This window comes from Solanum lycopersicum, chromosome 1, assembly GCF_036512215.1.
Source record: "Solanum lycopersicum chromosome 1, SLM_r2.1".
NCBI lineage: Eukaryota > Viridiplantae > Streptophyta > Magnoliopsida > Solanales > Solanaceae > Solanum > Solanum lycopersicum.
The window spans coordinates 822,158-839,880 of NC_090800.1; the positions used below are offsets into that span (position 1 = coordinate 822,158).

At 29.1% G+C, this 17,723-nt stretch overlaps 3 protein-coding genes across 5 annotated transcripts; 2 read left to right on the forward strand and 1 right to left on the reverse strand.

The window, feature by feature from the left end:
• Positions 1-2,107: 2,107 nt before the first annotated feature.
• On the forward strand, positions 2,108-4,770 carry LOC101244517 (BTB/POZ domain-containing protein At3g05675). Of its 3 annotated transcripts, none has more exons than XM_004228652.5 (2): positions 2,108-2,356; positions 3,394-4,770. In XM_004228652.5, the coding sequence occupies exon 2, from the start codon at positions 3,549-3,551 to the stop codon at positions 4,416-4,418; it is 870 nt and encodes a 289-aa protein (XP_004228700.1). In that variant the 5' UTR covers positions 2,108-2,356; positions 3,394-3,548; the 3' UTR covers positions 4,419-4,770. The 3 variants fall into 3 exon arrangements, with proteins under 3 accessions (XP_004228700.1, XP_004228701.1, XP_010316287.1); XM_004228653.5 differs by having other exon boundaries at positions 3,415-4,770; XM_010317985.4 differs by having other exon boundaries at positions 2,113-2,379.
• Positions 4,771-9,513: 4,743 nt separating this feature from the next.
• Positions 9,514-17,475, forward strand: LOC101244985 (cytokinin riboside 5'-monophosphate phosphoribohydrolase LOG8). Its single transcript, XM_004228654.4, has 7 exons — positions 9,514-9,848; positions 9,978-10,075; positions 10,871-10,901; positions 10,996-11,095; positions 11,715-11,785; positions 13,433-13,576; positions 14,155-17,475. The coding sequence occupies exons 1-7, from the start codon at positions 9,753-9,755 to the stop codon at positions 14,227-14,229; spliced, it is 615 nt and encodes a 204-aa protein (XP_004228702.1). The 5' UTR covers positions 9,514-9,752; the 3' UTR covers positions 14,230-17,475.
• On the reverse strand, positions 15,096-16,934 carry LOC101256797 (uncharacterized). Its single transcript, XM_010317976.4, has one exon. It carries the CDS (start codon positions 16,932-16,934, stop codon positions 15,273-15,275), a length of 1,662 nt encoding a protein of 553 aa, XP_010316278.1. The 3' UTR covers positions 15,096-15,272.
• Positions 17,476-17,723: the final 248 nt, after the last annotated feature.

Here is a 17,723-nt window from a genome sequence, read left to right on the forward strand (position 1 = left end):
AAAATTAAGATTTTAAATTTATAAATTTTAGAACAGAAAAGTTACCTAGTTGGCTATACACATACAATATTATATATTTGTCTGCTATTTTATATATTTTTTTAATTATAAAAAAATAATTTTCTGATGGATATTATTATTTATTATTAGAAATGTGGGATTTTCTATAAAAAAAAAAGTTCATCATGAACGTTTCCAATGATCTAGTTTATCCTTCTTTTAAATAAATAAATAAATAGCGGGAATTATTATAATATTGAATTGAAATGATTTATATGTAGTAACTATATGATTAATTAATAGTAATAATATATATCCGACACCCTTTATTTTATTATTATTATTGTAATAATCATAGCCAGACGTGTTATATTTATAATGGTTTTAAATTAAATATAAGTATCGGACACTGTACTTTTTGTACATATATAATTAATATGATCATATAACTAGTCAAAACTACAACTTGAAATTTAGGTATCTAACATATGTGTTCAATTAATTGATTTAATCTACTAATTTAACAAAATAGTAATAAAAGAAGAAAAAAATAATTATTACTAGCCAAGCATTTAAAAAATATATATACCTTGAAGAAAATAAAATAAAATATGTAGTCAACAACTACATAATATATATGTTATATATCGAGAATTTCAAAAATATATGAAAATAAAGACATGAAAATTTTGGTTTTAATTAATACTACTATTTTACCAACTCTAGGATTATACAAGATTAGTGACAAACAATTTCTATCGATAAAAAAGAATCATCGTTAATCTTATCTAACAGTGAATAATATAAAAAATATGTCAGCTATAAACTATTTAGCGACAAATATGAAATATAATTCTAGAAATTAATTAAATTATTTAACTCACCCGGAAAAATCGCAGCCATTGCCATATTTTCAGAGAGAAATACAAATTGTAAAGTAAAATTGAAAATTTTGTAAATGGAAAAAAAAAAATTAGGAGAAAAAATATTTAGGTTTCATTAATTTGAAACCAACTACTAGAAGAGAGAAATATAAGAATAATAAAAAGAACTTCCAAGTTTTAAACCATTATTTATATTGCTTGGGTTTAGTACGTAAAATAACAATAAAATGACAAAAAAATAAATTAAAATGGGTTGAATATTAGTTGTAATATAAAAGATATTTTAGCTATTTATGACCAAGAATAATGGAGCATAGTTCTTATTTTTTTTCCTAGAGAAGAAAATATATATTTGTTTGTAATTTTTTTTTTATAATCAATTAGTGATGTTCTTTTTTTTAAAAAAAAATATTTAATTTCAATTATTTCATTTTTGTATAAGATTGACCGGTAGTTCCTATATTTAAAATGTGGAGATCTTGGTAAAGATGTTTCTCGTTTTTGGTAAAAATCAAAATCAAAGAAATTTAATTATTTTTTAAATTATTAAAATTTAATAAAATATTACACAATCATCAATTCAATCAATTTAATATATAATTTTCATGTTTAACAAAAAAAAACCCAATATAATATGGAAGGTGCCTCATTTTTGGTAAAAATCAAAATCAAAGAAATTTAATTATTTTTTAAATTATTAAAATTTAAAATATTACACAATCATCAATTTAATCAATTTAATATATAATTTTCATGTTAAACAAAAAAAAAAAGCCCCATATAATATGGAATGTGCCTCAAAAATAAAAAGGAAAAAAATACTGAAACATACGTCTTATGTTTTCCTTATTTCTAATATTCCCTTTTATTTCTAAAAATCTCTAAAATTTATAATTTCTCTCCTAATTCTAAATTATTTTATACGTATCCGAACTAGTTTTTAATGTATCCGATCTATATATTATGTATCGGTTTATTTTATAATGTATCCGAGCTACATATTATGTATCTGAGCTAGTTTTAAAAGCATCTGAGCTACATATTATGTACCCGACTTTTTTTATTTTTTTCATAAATCAATGTAATTACAAACTAAATAAGGATAGATTATAATTTCATATTAAAACTATGCCTAAAATTTATACGAATAAAAACGGCCAAAAGAAAGATATTGGGGGCCCAATTCAAAAGCCCATATATGAACAAAAACGGACTCAAATTTTGACCCGAATCAAAGACTCAATTTCAATTAACTCCATAGATTTCTTCTTCAGCTTGAGCTCTACTGCAAAAAACCCCCCTTTTAACCAAATTTTTAAAATCAAATTAAAGTTCCATTTTTTTCTTAATTTTTAACTAAATAGTTGCATTTGTATCCTAATTTGCTCTTAATTAATGTTAATAATAGTGAAAAGTGAAGCTCTGGAGCAAACTTATAATTGTAGGTCACGAGTTCGAGCCGTGGAACGAGTGTAAGCCCCTTTTCTATTATAAAGTAATGTTTTTTTTTATGCTATAAAAATTAAATCTTGATATCTTAATTCTGGTGCCCTGTAAAACTGAAGATTTTTTTTTTTAATTTTTAAAAAATTTGACTATTGCATAGCTAGAGATCTGTTAGTAGATAAATTTGATCATTGCATGTTTAGATCATATGTATTTGTTTTACTCCCTTGGATTCGATTTATTTGTTTGGTTTTAACTTGACACGGTGTTTTAAATAATTCAGTACGAGTTTTGAATCACTTAAGGTATGTAGAATGTATTAGAGTATAGTACAATCTTGTGGTGTTAAACACGTTACGTGGAAAGTTGAAATTAAAGAGGTGTCGAAAATGGAAAGAGGGATTTTTAAAAAAAATGCATTAAATAGGGGAGTAAGAGAAACAAATTGGAAGGGAAGGAGTATTTTCAAATGTTGATGATACATGTTAACAAGTAGAATATGTGAGAGGAAGTTACTTGTTTTCGTTCGCGATTTGTTGTACTCCAATCTTTTATTATGAGGAAAAATTTGGTCTTTTGCTTTACGGAGTTACCCTGGTACTTGTGTTGGTGGGAGGTAGTTTTGGTACCTCGTGGAATTAGTCGAGGTGCACAAGGTGGCTCGTATACCATGGTTATAAAAAAGAAAAATCTTTAAAGTTGATTGTTTTTATATAAGTTGCATAGGTGGATTGTGTTATTAGTGTCTAGTGTTAAGTCTCACATCAGGGGATGTGGTGAGTTTGGACTTCTTATATGGACTTCGGCAATCATTCTTCGAGCTTTTGGGATTGAGTTAGGCCCAAGATTCAATTTTTTACGTCTCGTTTATGTTAAGCAGATGATTTGGTCTTGTTTCTCCCGTTTATTACGGATTACACTTTGAACAGTGCACTCTAGCTAGTAATCTGGTTATGTTTTAGCTTGTTATAGAACTCTTTTTGCAGTCTGCATTTTGTTTTTCGTTATTGCAACTCCTTCTCACAAGTCTTGTTTCTTTCAAATCTTTGTTTTATTCGTCTAGATTGACCCTTTTCGGGTTCAGGTGGACTACTCTCTTGGATGTGCTTTTGATATTGTTTAAAGTCCTCGATTCTTCGTAGCTCAGTCGTTTGGTTTTTCCTTGGAGAATAACAAGTACAAGATAATAGGAAATTTTCGAAACTTAGTTCTTATACCATGCCCATATTTTCGGATATACAAGAAGCAGAATTAAGTGGCACAAAAGAAGTTTTCTTGTCTGCCATCCGCTATGCCACTTCAACTTGTGATTCATTCCCTCAATTCGAGGATGATCTAAGAACCTCAGCTCAAGAACAGGTTGAGTTCATGCTCGAGGACGATGAAAAGATTCCTCTGGTCATAGCTGATGATGAAATAAAAGTGGAGACTAGAATTGTGGTGTCTAAAATCTTTTCTTCTTTCGAAAATGAATTATTCTCGTTGATTTTGGAGCCTGACATTGCGAACATGGAGATGGAAAAGAATATAATGCGGAGTCTATCTGACCTCGAATGGATGCATAACACTCTTCTGAAGATGGATCTCATGAAGGACTTTGTCACTCACTGGTCTAATATATCGAGCAATTTACTGAAGGTCATCGAAGATAAAAGACTTGATTCTGTCATGTGGGATTTGAAGATGAAGTTAATAGAAGTGACATCTAAAGTATTGGAAGCTGTAGGTTACGGAACTGTAGTTCTTCCAGCAGAAAGTCGAGTAGAATTGCTCAAGACATGGCTTCCATACATAAGAAAAATGAAGTCCCTTTCCGATGAAATGGAGGCTGCATTTCCATACAAGATGAGCGATGACCTTTGCCAGTGTGTCGAGGGAGCTATAGTTTCATTGGTTTCAGCATTACCGTCAAATGATCAAGCTGACATTCTAGCAGATTGGATAAGTGCTGAACAGGTTAAATATCCAGACCTTAGCGAGGCTTTTGAGATATGGTGTTACAGAACCAAGTCTGCTCAACGAAGATTAGACGAGGCTTTGACAGAGTCAACAACGCCAATGCCATTGCCATTGTCACCCTCTACATAATATCTGAGACGAAACATCGCCTCATAAACACCTCTGGCTGCTGTTGATTCTCATAGTAGCGTCCCCAACATATTCCCCGGTGAGTTAGCACGAGGCTTTGACAGAGTCAACAACGCCAATGCCATTGCCATTGTCACCCTCAACATAATATCTGAAGACGAAACATCACCTCATAAACACCTCTGGCTATTGTTGATTCTCATAGTAGCGTCCCCAACATAATTCCCCGGTGAGTTAGCTCTTCGAGATGTTTTTGTATCTATAGTAGTTTTATGTGTAATTGTAATTGGAAACTTCTTTCATATAATAGACATTTATAGATAAGAAATGATTCATTTCTCCTTTGATCCTATTGAGTTGTCCAAAGGCTTCTCTTTTGACTGTGCTCATTGGGGCGTTAAGCCTAGGTTGTGTACCTTTGCTTGGTGCGATTGTTTTTCTATCAATATCCGGTGATCAAGAAAAGAGGATGGGTAAAGAACCTCTTAACTTTAAAAGTTTTCAAACAAATGGCTCTAAAACCATTGATCTACTCATTGTGTTAAGCTAATGTTCCTTGATGTAATACTCATGTGTTGCAATGTCCCCATCTTTCTCCTTTGGATTGCTGCATTTGAGTCGAGGGTCTTTCGGAAACAATCTTTTTATCTCCACGAGCTAATGGTAAGGTTTACGTACATTGTATCCTCTCCTATGGGATTTCACTGGATATGTTGTTATCGTGAATACTTTGCAGCAAAAATAAAAAGAATTGGGCCTGTTTGGAAATAATTGGGCTTCTGGATGTGCTAGACTATTTGAGATTCGACTAATTTAGATTCGGATTAAAAAGTCTTTATTTGAGGGTAACACTTTTCTACTGAACGATACTTTTAATTAATTTAAATTTTACGTCAAAATATCTTATTTTTGGTACCTGTGAGTTACGACTAATAATAACATTTGATAGTAAAATGATTCAGTACAGATATCAAACATCGAGCGAAAAATAAAAGATTTTAGTGAAAATCAATGTTTGAGGGACACATATAGGGTCATAATTAATTGTGATATACACATTATTAATGAGATTAATTAAAATTATGAAAGGCTGTGACTACACGAGTATCCAGTCATTATCACTAAATTCACAATAATTATAATTTTTGTCAAAAAGCACATAATTAATAGTCATGTTTTTACTATTTTATTTAATGTTCCATTTTTTTAAAAATCCGTTTAATAAAGAATGTCTCATTTCTAATTGGTAATTTTCAATTCTATTTTTTCACACGACACGTTTAAGATTACACGATTGAAGGGCATTTTCGTACATTTTACATATTTTTAATTTATTAATTTAAAATCACATATTTTGTTAACTAATTTGGTATTAGGTTTACTTGTTCTTGCTACTAAAAGTGTAAAGTAACACATCTTTAAAATGCATGATAAAATTACTTTAACTAATTAACCTATGTTTTCAAACACCTTTTTGTTTCTAGAATGCATATGATTATACAACTAGGGACGGATCGAGAGGATTGGTTATACAATGGTGTATACAGAATTTTCAATTAAGCAGTCTCAATATTGAGTTACCATCTACAAACTCCTGTTTGTAGGATCATATTGAATATATTGTTTACGTTGGTGTCGATACTAGAAGAAAAAAGGCACTATATTAAAACATCAAGAGTCATCTATTGTCAAATAGTGTCATTTTGTTCAATGTTGTATCACTTTATGCATACATAGTATTAACAATACCTCAATTATTATTATGATATTAATTTGAGATTGCTATGAAAAAATACATAAACTTTAAATTCTGAATCGTTTCGGATATATCATAGGTTAAATTTGTCCATGTGTTCTCCACAAGAAATGAAAAGAATCATATCCATACTCATCATTTCATTGGTGAATGGTGGTTGTATGTGGATGTCAATTTCTTTACTTTTTAATTAACAATAAGTTGCTCAAAAAAAAGAAAAAAAGCAACATGATTATATTTGCAACTAACTAAAGAAAGTATGGATTTTTTTATTTTAATTTTTAGAAGAAAAAAAATATGGGAATATATAAGATTTAATTTAGTGGTTGTTGAAGTGGATGATAGGCCCCTTCTTATCATCATAATTTTGATTGCACACTTAGAAATTAGTGGATTCTAGCTTTGGTTATTGAGTCATCTTTCATAAAAAATGACGTAAAATTTTTCGAAGCGAATTTGAATAAAACAAGTCAAATTCTAAAACAAATGGATATATAAATATAATATCCTTCACATAATAATTATATTAGAGTCAGACTTAAATTTTGAAAATATTCTTGTAGCTAGGTATACTATAATATTAGTATATGATAAAAATTGATTTTGTGTGATTAAAAAAGGGATATATTATATGCCCTTAATCATTATTAGTTATGACTAGTCAAACAAAGATTAAACCCTAATGATTTATGATTTGTTTGCAAAGCCTTATATATAATATCACAAAAAAAAAAAGATTGAAAAGACCCCATCCCCTACCCTAAGAAGAGAAAAAATGGTAACACAATTTTCTTTTGATTGATTTGACGTAAATATCTGTTCTTTTTAATTTGAAATTATTAATCGGTACGATAAGATTGAGGTATAATTAATAGAAGTTCACATACATATTTTTAAAGTTATAGACATAATAGAAGAAAAAGAAGGATGATAAAAGGACATAAAATAGTTAAGAAATTTATTATTAATTTTTTTTTGTTAAATAGATTGTTTGTCACTAATTTCTTATTTTGTTTGTTGTGAATATATAGGAATATTATAAAAAAAATAAAAAATAAAATTTGTGAATATATAGGAACAATGACAGGTATATATTGCCTTTAGGAACCAACTTCATTATCATTATTTCTTATCTATATAATAATAATATAACAAATTGTATGGTAAAAAGCAAACATGATTTGCTGTTTTTGGTACCTCTAATAATTCTACAAAAGAAAAGATTATTCTTGGTTCTATTTCATGACTTAAATTCAAAATATTTTGTATTTGAATTAAAGTTATAAGAATTTTGTCTATTTTATCATAATCGTTGATAATATACATCATAATAGATCTTTATTGTTATCTTTTTGGTGTTCAATACACACTTTAAGCTCTGTTGATCTATATTCATTTGAAAAACCGCACATCAGAAATAAAATGATATCTATCAAAGACAATTCAATTTTGTATCATAAGTTTGAGACCGTTGATTAAAGTTAGAGCAATACTTACAACCCTACCATATAAAACCTCTAGTTGACATATAAATTGTATTTATTTGTCATGGATGATGAAAAAAAAAAAACTATGTTATCCATCTTGTGTGTTCAGTATCTACTTTGAGTTTCAATGACTTTCTGAACTCTGATCCATAATAAAGAAGGATTCATCTGGAACATATGTTCAAGACCTTTTTCTTACAGATAAAAATATACTTAACCTTATTCATTCTGAACATATATTCAAGACCTTTTTCTTACAAATAAAAATATACTTAACGTTATTATAATCTCTGATGATAAATATGCATTTACTTGTCATGGATGATAAAACTTTTTTTTTAAAAAAAAAATTATGATGTTTTTTTTTAATAAATTCAATAGTTATTAGCACTTGGTATCAATTGGATTCTCAAGATTAAATCTCAATGAATATTCACAACCATTCTACTATTTTATATAATAAACAAATAAATTAAAAATATACAGCACCTATGCATAGAGACTATAGAAAAATTATAAAATATCTACTTTAGTCAAAATAATTAAATAATATGCTTGAAAACAACATTGTCTTTCCTACTTGTGGATTTGATTAAACACTTTTTAGTAAAAATGATGTTTTTAATTACATGTTTAATTTTAATTAAACATGAGAGTGTATAGTTTAATACAAGTACATTGACTTTGTTACAAGTAAATGACAAACTTATTATCAAATTGGATTTTATTAAATTAAAGTGAAGAAAAATAATTTTTAAAAAAACTATATTGAATATAGACAAAGCCAATAGCCACCTCAATAGAGTTCTAAAGGACAATATAAGACTAATTTCAAAGAACTAAAAATAAATAAATAGAGGAGATGAATTTGATCCAAAATTCCAAGAAGGTGCATCCACCCCAAAAAAACAAAAAAAAGGTTGAGTTTGAAAAGGAAAAAAGTGATAATTTTGTTTGACTTTATAAGAATATAAATAAATAAATAAATAAATAAATATTAACAATAAAAAAGAGGTAAGATCCAAAATAGGCACTTTCAGTCCTTATAATTAAAAAAAAAATTATCATAAAGTTTTATATTCCACAGTAAAACTTTAGGCCATTATTATTATTATGTTGTTGTTTTACATATGAGGAATTCATATTACCTTGTAATTGTGGCTATAGGAAGACCAATTGATGCTTTTCTACAAAAATAATAATTAATATCATGGAATTTTATTATTAATTTAAATTTCATGATAGTAATTAATTTTTTAAAATTGAATCGAAAAGTACTTAGTTTACAATACTTCAACATTTTTTTTAAAAAACAAAATCCATATAAATCTCACAAGTTTGTGAGCTAATAATTTAGATATACTTTAGTTTGTAATATTATGAATCTTATCAGATTTTATGCATCCATATACATTCAAATACGTCCAAATAAATGTGTCTCGAGATACATGGATCAAAATTAGTTGTAATTTATTTTGGAGACATTGTATCCAAATAAATTCGCATATATCTGTGATACAAAACACATCTCACTTGCCTCCCCCCATTTCTCTACCACTCTCCAATGTATTTGGCCAGATATATGCAAATCACCATAGATACATAGATACACGTATCTAATGTGATTTGCATGTATATGGGCTACACAACAGATCTCGTTCGCATCTCTCCTTATTTCAATGTATTTAATAGAGAACACACATGTATCTATATGAATCTTCCTTAACATAGGATAGAAAACTCAATAAATTACGTAATATTCTAAAAATAAAATAAAAAAATATATATAATATAATAAAATATGTCTAATTACGTAGTTTTTCCAAAGAAAAAGTAATCCTATTAGAAAAATGGGCCATGGACCTTGCCTTACCTACATGTCATGCAAGCCTATCATAATAATATAACTTTTTCAATAATTATTTAATTAATTTATTATTATTATATTTCTCATTATTTATATATCTAATCATGTGGTTGACCACTTAAAGTGATCAAACTCTATCAAAGTACTCAAATAAAATCTATCTCTAGTTGTTTCCTTTTTGAAGAATTTTTTTTTTGTATAAACATCATATTATTCATATTCATATGGGTAATTTCAAGAAAATTTGTGTATTTTGTGGAAGTAATTCAGGATATAGAAAAATATTTAGTGATGCTGCTCTTGATCTTGGAAGAGAATTGGTATTTTAATTTTTCCTCTAATTTTTCTTTATATATATTTGTTTCAAATTAGTTATATTCTTTTGTATTTTTTTAAAAACTTATTATTTTTTTGTTATAATAATTAATTAAATTAATGTTTTTAATTAGGTGGAGAAAAAAATTGATCTTGTTTATGGAGGAGGAAGTATTGGACTAATGGGATTAGTTTCTCAAGCTGTTTATGATGGTGGATGCAATGTTCTTGGGTAAGACATAATTAGTCCTTCAATCATCGTTCGCGTAGAGAATCTCTCTCGTTACTTCAAATTTTTTTCAATTAATCCTATGTCCCACCCCCCCTCCCTCCCTTTATTTTTTCACTACTAAAAAACGTTAATTCTCATGAAGTTTGTCAGAAACTATATTTTCGATAACCTTCTAAAGAGAATTTCATAATTTTTTCAAAAAAATACGATTTTTCATGATTTTAGATACTCATAAAAGAATTACGTTTTCTAGTAGTGTTTTTTCGATATATATATTTTTTTATTTATAACTTGTGGAAAGATAGGAGAAAGAGGAGAAAAGGAAAAGATTTACAAGAAAACTCATCAGGATCGATGTTTACATCAAATTATAGATTTTTTATAGTTACTTAGGTGATAATATTGAAGTGAGAAAATACACACACATATATATATATATAAGGATGTATAATTTATCGATTCCAAAATAAAAATTTGAATGATTGAATTAATTTTTCAACTTCTCGTGATAATTCTTGCGTGGTAGTCAAATTTGAGGTAGAAAATTTTTGAAGAAACTTATTTTTTTTCGAGAAATAAATTCAGACTAATGTCATATGTTCATTAGATTGATATATATATCGCGTGAAATTAATTTTAATTTTTCTTGAAGGAGGATTATTGAGTTCTAGACAAGTGCAAATCTTTTTTTTTAAAAAAGAAATTCGTTATATATACAAGTATGACCAAAATTCTATAATATATATATGATTGACTTTTATTAATTTTTTTCTCATTTTTTTTTCAATGGAACAGAATAATTCCAAGAGCTCTTGTTTCAGTAGAGGTATTATTATGATTTTTTTGTATAATATATTGTTTTTTCCCATATAAAATAATAAAATTGTTATTATATTATTTTTAATAATTTATTTTAGCAGATTTCAGGCCATGCAGTTGGAGAAGTATTAATAGTTTCAGATATGCATGAAAGAAAAGCTGAAATGGCTAGTAGAGCTGATGCTTTTATTGCACTTCCTGGTAATTAAAAAACCCTAATTTTAATTTTTTCAATATTGATCAAACGTCTATCAGAAATAATATTTCTATTTTATAAAGGTGTAGAGGTAAGATATGTGTACACGTTGATTACACTGATATGTTATTATTGCTTCTTAAATAGAGAAGTTACGGATAAAATTTGGTTGTTATGTTAAGATGATGTTATCGTGATAGGATATTGACTGTGTTCTAGAGAGGTAAAATATATATTACATGAAAAATCGATATCAAAGAAAATTTGGTTGGTATATAATGAAAGCTAAGGTTGTTATATATAGAGAGGTTATAGTTTGTTGTAGAGAGGTAAAATGTGATACGAAAAAATCGATTCGAAGTGAAATGTTGTTAGAGAAGATGACGATATATAGAGATTGGTATGACGTGAAAAAATTGTTCTACTATTGTAAATGTTGTAACAAAAGAGGATTGTTATAGCTAGCAAAGAGGTAAAATGTAACGTAAAAAATAGATCCTAAATAAAACTTAGTTGTTACGATAAAAAAAATATTTTCATAAATGATAATTTGTTATATATAGAGGTCTGATCGTATATATTATATGGTTTTTTTTCATGTTAAAATGATGATGATATTTAAAGGAGGATATGGAACTATGGAAGAATTGCTTGAGGTGATAACATGGTCACAACTTGGAATTCATGAAAAACCAGTAAGAATATTTAATTTTATATATACATATATTCAAATTTATAATAATATCGATTTATTTTTATTCGATATTATTTTTTTAATGATATTTGAATTAGTCTGAATTCATATGGATAACGTAATAAGGTCAATTAAAAAGAGAAGCATTCCATATGATTTTTTTCGTTCTCGGCTTAAATTCAAAATCTCTAGTAAAATTTTTATTTTTTTTTGAATAAAAAGATGTTATTATTATTGATAATTAATATATAAAGCTTTTATTTGATTGATGGGACAAAAACAAGATAGAAAATGTTGGTATTATGATGACCTTTCAATGGCCCTCTTTAGTCCCTACTCAAAACCCATAGGCAAGTGGTGGTGTTACTATTTTTAAATTTTTTATATATAATTTTTTATTTTTCGATATTTACTGATCCGACTAATATAAATTTAAATGAAATTTATCTGATAAAAAATAATTATTTTTTCATTTTCATAACTCAAATTCAAAATTACTGATTAAAAATATAAAAATTTTATTTATCTCATTTCACTTTAGCCTGCGTATAAATATTCAACTTCCAATACTTCAATTAAATATTTTGAGGGAAGATGATAAAAAATAAAATTCTTAAACACTATGAAAACTAGAATATACTTTTTCTTTGAATATTTTCTTGTTTTTTATTTTTTTAAATAATAAGAGAACCACCACATCACGCAAAAGAGAATTTAATTAATTCAAATATACTAATAATAATCAAGATTTGGGATCTCTTATATTATACATTATTATTTTTTCCTATTCAATTATTTAACTAACAATAATGTTTACAAATAAAACTAACTCAAATTAAAAATAAAATATCTACACACGCTATAAAAGAAAATTATTTATCTATAACTAGTTTAGTTAATTATATATTATTATATCAATTTATTATTACATAACCATGGGAAATTAACCTAATTTTAGTTTATTTAATCATAGCCAAATCTGCCTTATGTCATGTTTCACACAATCAGAAAATAAATTAAATAAATCTAAGCCAAATGTGAATCCAAGATTTTGAGAACTAATTTTCTAATTATTTTATTTTATGTCATAGATGTAGTTAGTATGTCACAATTTGAAAATATTATAAAGAATACCATGCATATAAGATTTTTGAATTATAATAATCAAATTGCAATTGAAGTGACTAATTCCAACATCCAATATTTAATGATATTGACATTAATCTAATTCCTCAAAGTTGAGATTTAAATAACACTTAAAAGAAACATTTAATAACAATAAATTTCTCTTTTAGCGGTAATATTTATTGCTCGAAAAAGAATTTATCAATAATTAATGTCATTTCATTCGGAATCGCTAAATTTTATAGCAATATTTATATAAAACGTTGATTATAAATATTCATAATTATTAGTGTCGCTAAATATAATATAAGACAATTATATTAATGTCGCTCAGTCTTTTATCTGTTATAGTGGAACTCGACCACTTTCTGTTTAGATGATCATTTATGATTGAGAGATAGTTGATTGATCGATTATTTCTTTTCACTTCTATTTGAGCATGTTTACTCTTATATTTATTGAGAGATAATATGTATATCGAGTACGAATAAATTTTTATCGACGTAGATAAATGATGAAACAGGTTGGACTATTGAACATAGATGGATATTATGATTGCTTGCTTGGATTATTTGACAAAGGTGTGGAAGAAGGATTTATTAAGCCTTCAGCAAGAAATATTATCATATCAGCTACATCACCCAAAGAGCTTTTGGAAAAAATGGAGGTACTTCTCTTATCGTAATAATAATATTCAGTTCGGTAATAAGAGCGCAATGCATGATGTATAGGTTAAGTATATGTCACGAGTTTAAATTCTGGCGCGAACAAAAGTCTTGTATTTAAGTGGAGAAAGATAAAAGAGTTAGACTCCTTATTCCCACTGAGTTTCAAACTATGTGTCAACTAGTTCTCGAGAATTTTCATTTAATCATAAAAAAAAAACTAAAAGTGCCCTTAAACTTTGTTTCAACTTGTAATTAAGAGCGCAACCGGTAACGTGTGGATTAGACGCAAGTTACTAATTCAAACCCTATCGCGAACAAAAGTCTAATATTCAAGTGGAGAAAGGATAGAGGGGTTGACCCCTTATCCCACTAAGTGTTCAAGGAAGAGAAGAAAAAACAAAAAAGCAACTATTCTAAAAATATCGACTATATATACATAAAATTATCCATTTCTCGACAAAAGAGTATTCAGATTCTTTTGCCACTCTAGCTCCGCTCCTGGTTATGAGTCTTTGTGACTTAAAATAGCAAGAAAGTGTACCAACTCTAACATTGTTTTTTTCTTTTTTTTGGGTAGGAATATGTGCCAATACACAATCAAGTAGCACCAAGCAGAAGTTGGAACACTGATGAATCTGTGACAACAAGTTGATAATTTTGCTGGCTTGATCCTGTCATCTTACTCAAGTGTGAAGATTGTATTTTCCCATTGTTTGACAAAAACTTTGTAATTTTACCACTCACATGAAAATGAAAATTCCAAGTCCAAAAAGGTACACAAAAGAAAAAAAAAATTAGTTTGGTTTGGTTTTGAGTAGCAAGAGAGATGTTGTAAATTTAGTAAAAAGAACATTTGATTTGTTTAGAAATGGAATGAGATTCAACAAACTTTTGTTATGAGTTTGATTTCTCATATGGTCAGTCGACTAATAGAGTCATTTTCTTTGTTGTAAACTAATATGAATTTTGTTTTTATGATGACAGTGTTTGGACCAGCAATAGATACAAGATAACTCTATCGACAGATAAAACGAATCACCTAGTGTTTTTTTTTCTCGCTGAGTTTTGATCCTGAGACCTCAGGAATCTCAACCACTAGGTCACCCGCTTAGGTGTGGTATATGAGAAATTAACCCCCTATGTTCTTGATCACATTTAAATTATGTTGCTAGACTCTTAAATAAATGCCGTCGAGCGCATGTCGGATCCTAGTAGTGCATTTCTAAGGGATCTGACACGAGCCTGACAACATTTTCGAAGAGCATGAACAACATAGTTTACACGGACATGACAACATTTTTGGAGAGCCAACACCCTCATTCAAATAGTTAGATTAGTTACTTATGCTATGAATCAATACATGCACATGAGCAAATTCAAGAAAAATGGGCACTGTTGGATTTCAGTGTTCCAATTCTTGAACATTATGGTAAAGAACTCGAGCTTTGTTACCCGTCCTCGGAGAAAATGAGAGAAAAGAACTTCAAAAAATGAAAGATAAAGTTTAAGGAGACGATATAGAGGCAACGAATCTCAGACGAATGAAGATTATGGTACTGAATATTGTACAAATATGTTACGTGACAAGCGTGAAATAGCTCAAACCTCAGATACAGAACATCTAAGCAAATTTAGAAACAGCGGAAACAAGTGTAAATGGCGTATACAGAGCACAAAAAGATATCACCTTGCGATCTAGCACGTATTAATTCCATCCTTGCAATCTTTTGTCAAGTTGTAAAATGTCTCGACCCTTGATTTTGCTCGATAAAGGACCTCTGTATCGACCTCAACTCTCATATACCCGTCGAATTCAACTGGAGAGCCACCATTCAGTTGTGTTGTTTCATTATACCACTCACTTGTATTACTCCACAAGTAGTTGTAATCATCAAGCAAATGCACCTTGTAATGAGATCTAAGCTTATCAAAATAGTTATAATACGGCTCGTTTGTGGCAACATACAGATTCCTCCAAGGTGCGATAATTCCTTGAAGCTTCGTGACAAGTGAATCGGGGGATGTATCAGCATCAAGATGGGGCCATAACGCCTTATTCTGTGCTTTCTCTCCACGAACAACATGAACAGCATCGAAATCCCAGTCCATGCTTCCACTGATCTCAGTTACTATATTCATCAGTCGCTTTGATTTCCACACTGCGTGCCATGGTCTCTGGATGTATTTGGCAGAAGGCCCTTCACAAACCCGATACCAATAGTTCTCCGGTTCGGGGGCATCAAATTGCCTCCATATTATTGTGCTCTTATCCTTCAACAGTTGGTCAGGGGACACTTTGTAGTCCTTAACCTTTCTTACAGAGATTTTCTTCTTATGTGCCTTATTCCATTTCCTCCAATCTTTATGAAAGTCTCCTTCCTCGACAATGGATGCAGTCTCCTTCAAATGTTCGAAATCAAAATAGAACCTAAAGTCTTTCCCTTCCTCATCCTTATGACTACTAGTGTGAGAAGATGCCAAACAGATACTTAAGTCCATCACGAATGTGCGATTCAAGTACTGAGCCTCACCTAAAGCACACAGAAAACTCCACATGTACTGGTTCATTCCTTTACAGTAATCGCCACCCCGAGAATAGTACAAGTATCTCCCGTTCTTGAAATCTGAATCTGATCCCATGATTGGAATAGTATCATTGATCTCTTCATCTATAACTGGTGGAGCAATCTTGGCTCTTGTACTAGTTCTAGTGGAATTAACTCGGATTCTCGGACGACGGGCATTTACTCCTGAACGCCAGCGACCTGCATGTACCACTTTATAACTACAATCATCAGTGAAACCAATCTTAAACCTCCGGAAATCCCTATACTTTCTCCAAGATCTCTCTTTCCTGTTTCGGAACCTCCACGCCACATCACATTCATTCGGTTTCGACCCGTTAACAGGCGTTCGATAGTCCAAAAACGCAATGGACTTAAAGGCCTTCAAATTAAACCTCTCGATCGTATACAAGACCCGAGGATCCGAACAATTCACTACATTCACATCCTCACATCCTGATTTCAAAGTCTCATTCGACAGATTCTCTTCCGATTTCTCGATAATAGCTTCAGTAATCGGCACTAAAGCAAAAGCTCCAGCAGGAGCTTCAATAGGACTACTAGCAACATCCTCACCAGTTTTTAAGACAGAATTATCAACTTTGAATGTGGCGTTTTCGACTTGAGTAAACACCCTAGTTAAGGCTCTAGATGATTCCCATGGATCAGGGGGTTGGTATGTAATAGCAATTACAGTAATTATAAGCACAGAAAACACAAAAACTGAGAAACACACATTGCTTATAACCTTTATCAAGTTTTGCCCAATTGGATCTGTAGTTGAATCCTTCATTTCTACAAAAACTCTAAATTCCAACAAAGGATTAAGCAAATATATACATCTGAAACTGACCCTTTACTCAAAACTACAAAAACAACAAGAAAAATTGGATCTTGAACTCTAAAGTCTCCAAATCAAAGGTATCAATATTAAGCTAAAAATGAGATTTTTAAGCTAAAATCAAGAAAAAACCTTACTCATCTCTAATCTGAAACAGACCCTTTACTCAAAAACACAAAATCAACAAGAAAAATTGAATCTTGAAGTTGATAAACACTGTATAAAGAATATAAGACTAAAGATACATATATAACAATGAGATTTAGAGGGGAAAAGGGTTAACTTAAATTACCTTCAAAACCCTCAAATTTCAGTAGCAGAAAAGATTGGATCTTGAATAAAAATTCAATCTTTATGAAGAAAAATTGGATCTTGAGGAGGGTTTGTAAAAAAAGAGTTCTTTTCTGAAGAAATGAAAAATGGGGATTAAACTATTAAGCAGACAAATGGAACAGATCTGTGTAGATTTTGATATGATAAATCTTGTGTCTTTACTCTGAAGATTTTTGGGATTTTAGCTAAATATTTCATTTTTTTAAAATTGTATCTTAATTAATATTTAATATTATTTTTAGTTTAGATTAATTAGTGTCTACTTAGTAGTTTGTCTGTGTGAAAAGTAGCTGTTAAGTGAGCTGTCACTATTAGTTTGTTTGAGTGTTATATCAGCAAGAAATGGGACCCACAAGAAAAAGAAAAAAAAAGAATAATCTTTTCTTTATCATTTTCCATCACATTTTC

What these genes read in the sequence shown, in the direction of transcription:
- LOC101244517 (XM_004228652.5), top strand. Translation starts at nt 3,549, where the DNA reads ATGCCCATATTTTCGGATATACAAGAAGCAGAATTAAGTGGCACAAAA.
- LOC101244985 (XM_004228654.4), top strand. Translation starts at nt 9,753, where the DNA reads ATGGGTAATTTCAAGAAAATTTGTGTATTTTGTGGAAGTAATTCAGGA. An exon ending in GAGCTCTTGTTTCAGTAGAG is followed by an intron (nt 10,902 to 10,995) that starts GTATTATTATGA and finishes TTATTTTAGCAG; the next exon opens with ATTTCAGGCCATGCAGTTGG. An exon ending in TGCTTTTATTGCACTTCCTG is followed by an intron (nt 11,096 to 11,714) that starts GTAATTAAAAAA and finishes TGATATTTAAAG; the next exon opens with GAGGATATGGAACTATGGAA.
- LOC101256797 (XM_010317976.4), bottom strand. Translation starts at nt 16,934, where the DNA reads ATGAAGGATTCAACTACAGATCCAATTGGGCAAAACTTGATAAAGGTT.